Raw genomic sequence first — 3137 nt, forward strand, 5'->3', positions numbered from 1 at the left:
TAACTCAGTACAGAACCACTCCAGTATATATTGGTGTGGTATAGCAGAGATATATAATTCAGTACAGAACCACTCCAGTATATATTGGTGTGGTATAGCAGAGATATAATTCAGTACAGAACCACTCCAGTATATATTGAGTGTGGTATAGCAGAGATATATAATTCAGTACAGAACCTCCAGTATATATTGTTGTGGTATAGCAGAGATATAATTCAGTGGGAACCACTCCAGTATATATTGGTGTGGTATAGCAGAGAGAGATATAATTCAGTAGAACCACTCCAGTATAGATTGGTGTGGTATAGCAGAGATATATATTCAGTAGATATAATTGGTGTGGTATAGCAGTATAACTCAGTACAGAACCACTCCAGTATAGATTGGTGTGGTATAGCAGAATATAATTCAGTACAGAACCACTCCAGTATAGATTGGTGTGGTATAGCAGAGGGAATAATTTAGTACAGAACCGCTCCAGTATAGATTGGTGTGGTATAGCAGAATATATAATTCAGTGCAGACACTCAGTATAGATTGGTGTGGTATAGCAGAATATATAATTCAGTACAGAACCACTCCAGTATAGATTGGTGTGGTATAAAGATATAATTCAGTACAGAACCACTCCAGTATATATTGTTGTGGTAACAAGATATATAATTCAGTACAGAACCACTCCAGTATATATTGGTGTGGTATAGCGAAAGAGATAATTAATTACATAACCACTCCAGTATAGATTCAGTGTGGTATAGCAGAGATGTATAATTCATTACAAAAGGGACAGACACCTACTGTCTCCAGCAACACAATTGTGCTTTGTTAGCTCCCACTGCAGCATAGCACAACATTGGATGAATGTGGTATATCATAGGTAGAGCGCACAGAAACAGTACAGACCAGCACAGCACCATCATACTTACTGTATGTGGATACCTGCTAGTCGAATATCTCATTCAAATCATGGGTATTAATATGGAGTTAGTCTCCCCCTTTGCTGCTATAACAGCCTCCACTATTCTGGAAAGCTTTCCACTAGATGTTGGAACATTGCTGTGGGGACTTGCTTCCATTCAGCCAGAAGAGCATAGTGATATTGGGCATTGATGTGGTGGGCGATTAGGCCTGGCTTGCAGTCGGCATTCCAATTCACCTCAAAGGTGTTTGATGGGGTTGAGTCAGGGCTCTGTGCAGGCCAGTCAGAGTTCTTCCACACCGATCTCAAAAAGAAAACGGCCAAATTTTCTCTATGGACCTCGCTTTGTGCACTGAGGCATTGTCATTCTGAAACAGGAAAAGGGCCTTCCCAAACTGCTGCCACAAATTTAGAAGCACAGAATCGTCTAGAAGGTCATTTGTATGCTGAAGCGTTAAGGATTTTCCTTTACTGGATCTAAGGGGCCTAGCCTGACCAATAAAAAAACAACCCCAGACCATTATTCCTCCTCCACCAAACTTCACAGTTGGCACTATCATTCAGTTGAGTAGCGTTCTCCTGGCATCCGCCAAACCCAGATTAGTTCGTTGGACTGCCAGATGGTGAAGCGAGATTCACTCCAGACAACGCATTTCCACTGCTCCAGAGTCCACGAATTTGAAGGCCTGTCCACATGCCTTTGTGTATATAGTGTATGTAGTATATGTGTATATAGTGTATCTACTATCTTTATTTCATCACTTTGTTGTTGCAGAGAATTTTCCTGTAATTTCGACCTTAAAATGTCAGACTTGATTTGCCTTAACAAAAAATCTACTCTCTCTCTCTCTACTGTGTCTCTCTCTCTCTACTGTCTCCTGTCTCTCTCTGTCTCTCTCTCTCTACTGTCTCCTGTCTCTCTCTGTCTCTCTCTGTCTCTCTATGTCTCTCTCTCTGTCTCTCTCTGTCTGTCTCTCTCTCTCTGTCTCTCTCTCTACTGTCTCTCTCTCTACTCTCTGTCTCCTGTCTCTCTCTGTCTGTCTCTGTCTCTCTCTCTACTGTCTCTCTCTATCTCTCTACTGTCTCCATCTCTCTCCATCTCTCTACTGTCTCTTGCATTCACCACACTCCAGTGACAATTAGGAATGCTACATTGTGGCTCACATTGTCAAACCAATTTCCTGCTCTAACCATCACACCGGAGAAACAATGACAAATTCTGGCTCTCGATGGAGATGAAATGGACTGGATGAAGCGGCTACGCTTGTTTTCCAAGCCCCCCATGTCATACAGCCCCCCCACTGTCCCTACCCATAAAGTAACCACAGCACAAATCACCGCTGACACACACACCCACATGAATACGCACACAGGGGGACATACGCAGACACGCACAGGCACATGCATATGAATGCTCACATATGCAACAAAGCAAACGCACACATTTCGCTGTCAGTCTACACCTGTTGTTTACCAAGCATGTGACAATTTTGGGGGGATTTGACACACCACAGTGCCCCCCAGATGCTGTCCCTTAGCCAGCCCTGCACGTTAACACCACAGTGCCCCCCAGATGCTGTCCCTTAGCCAGCCCTGCACGTTGACACCACAGTGCCCCCAGATGCTGTCCCTTAGCCAGCCCTGCACGTTGACACCACAGTGCCCCCAGATGCTGTACTAGCCAGCCCTGCACGTTGACACCACAGTGCCCCCAGATGCTGTCCCTTAGCCAACCCTGCACGTTGACACCACAGTGACCCCCAGATGCTGTCCCTTAGCCAGCCCTGCACGTTGACACACCACAGTGCCCCCCAGATGCTGTCCCTTAGCCAGCCCTGCACGTTGACACACCACAGTGCCCCCCAGATGCTGTCCCTTAGCCAGCCCTGCACGTTGACACCACAGTGCCCCCCAGATGCTGTCCCTTAGCCAGCCCTGCACGTTGACACCACAGTGCCCCCCAGATGCTGTCCCTTAGCCAGCCCTGCACGTTGACACCACAGTGCCCCCCAGATGCTGTCCCTTAGCCAGCCCTGCACGTTGACATCACAGTGCCCCCCAGATGCTGTCCCTTAGCCAGCCCTGCACGTTGACACACCACAGTGTCCCCCAGATGCTGTCCCTTAGCCAGCCCTGCACATTGACACACCACAGTGCCCCCCAGATGCTGTCCCTTAGCCAGCCCTGCACGTTGACACCACAGTGCCCCCCAGATGTT

The 3137-nt window shown here is 47.0% G+C and overlaps 1 protein-coding gene across 1 annotated transcript in view; it reads left to right on the forward strand.

The window, feature by feature from the left end:
* Positions 1-2848, forward strand: part of LOC123995864 (voltage-dependent calcium channel subunit alpha-2/delta-1-like) — a 43856-nt gene extending 41008 nt beyond the window's left edge. The window contains exon 4 of the mRNA XM_046299543.1: positions 2684-2848. Within this exon, the coding sequence (XP_046155499.1) occupies positions 2684-2848 (165 nt within the window). The remainder of the gene's footprint in view (positions 1-2683) is intronic.
* The last annotated feature ends 289 nt before the right edge of the window (positions 2849-3137 follow it).

The sequence above is a fragment of the Oncorhynchus gorbuscha genome, linkage group LG14, assembly GCF_021184085.1.
Source record: "Oncorhynchus gorbuscha isolate QuinsamMale2020 ecotype Even-year linkage group LG14, OgorEven_v1.0, whole genome shotgun sequence".
In the NCBI taxonomy this organism is placed as follows: Eukaryota; Metazoa; Chordata; class Actinopteri; order Salmoniformes; family Salmonidae; genus Oncorhynchus; species Oncorhynchus gorbuscha.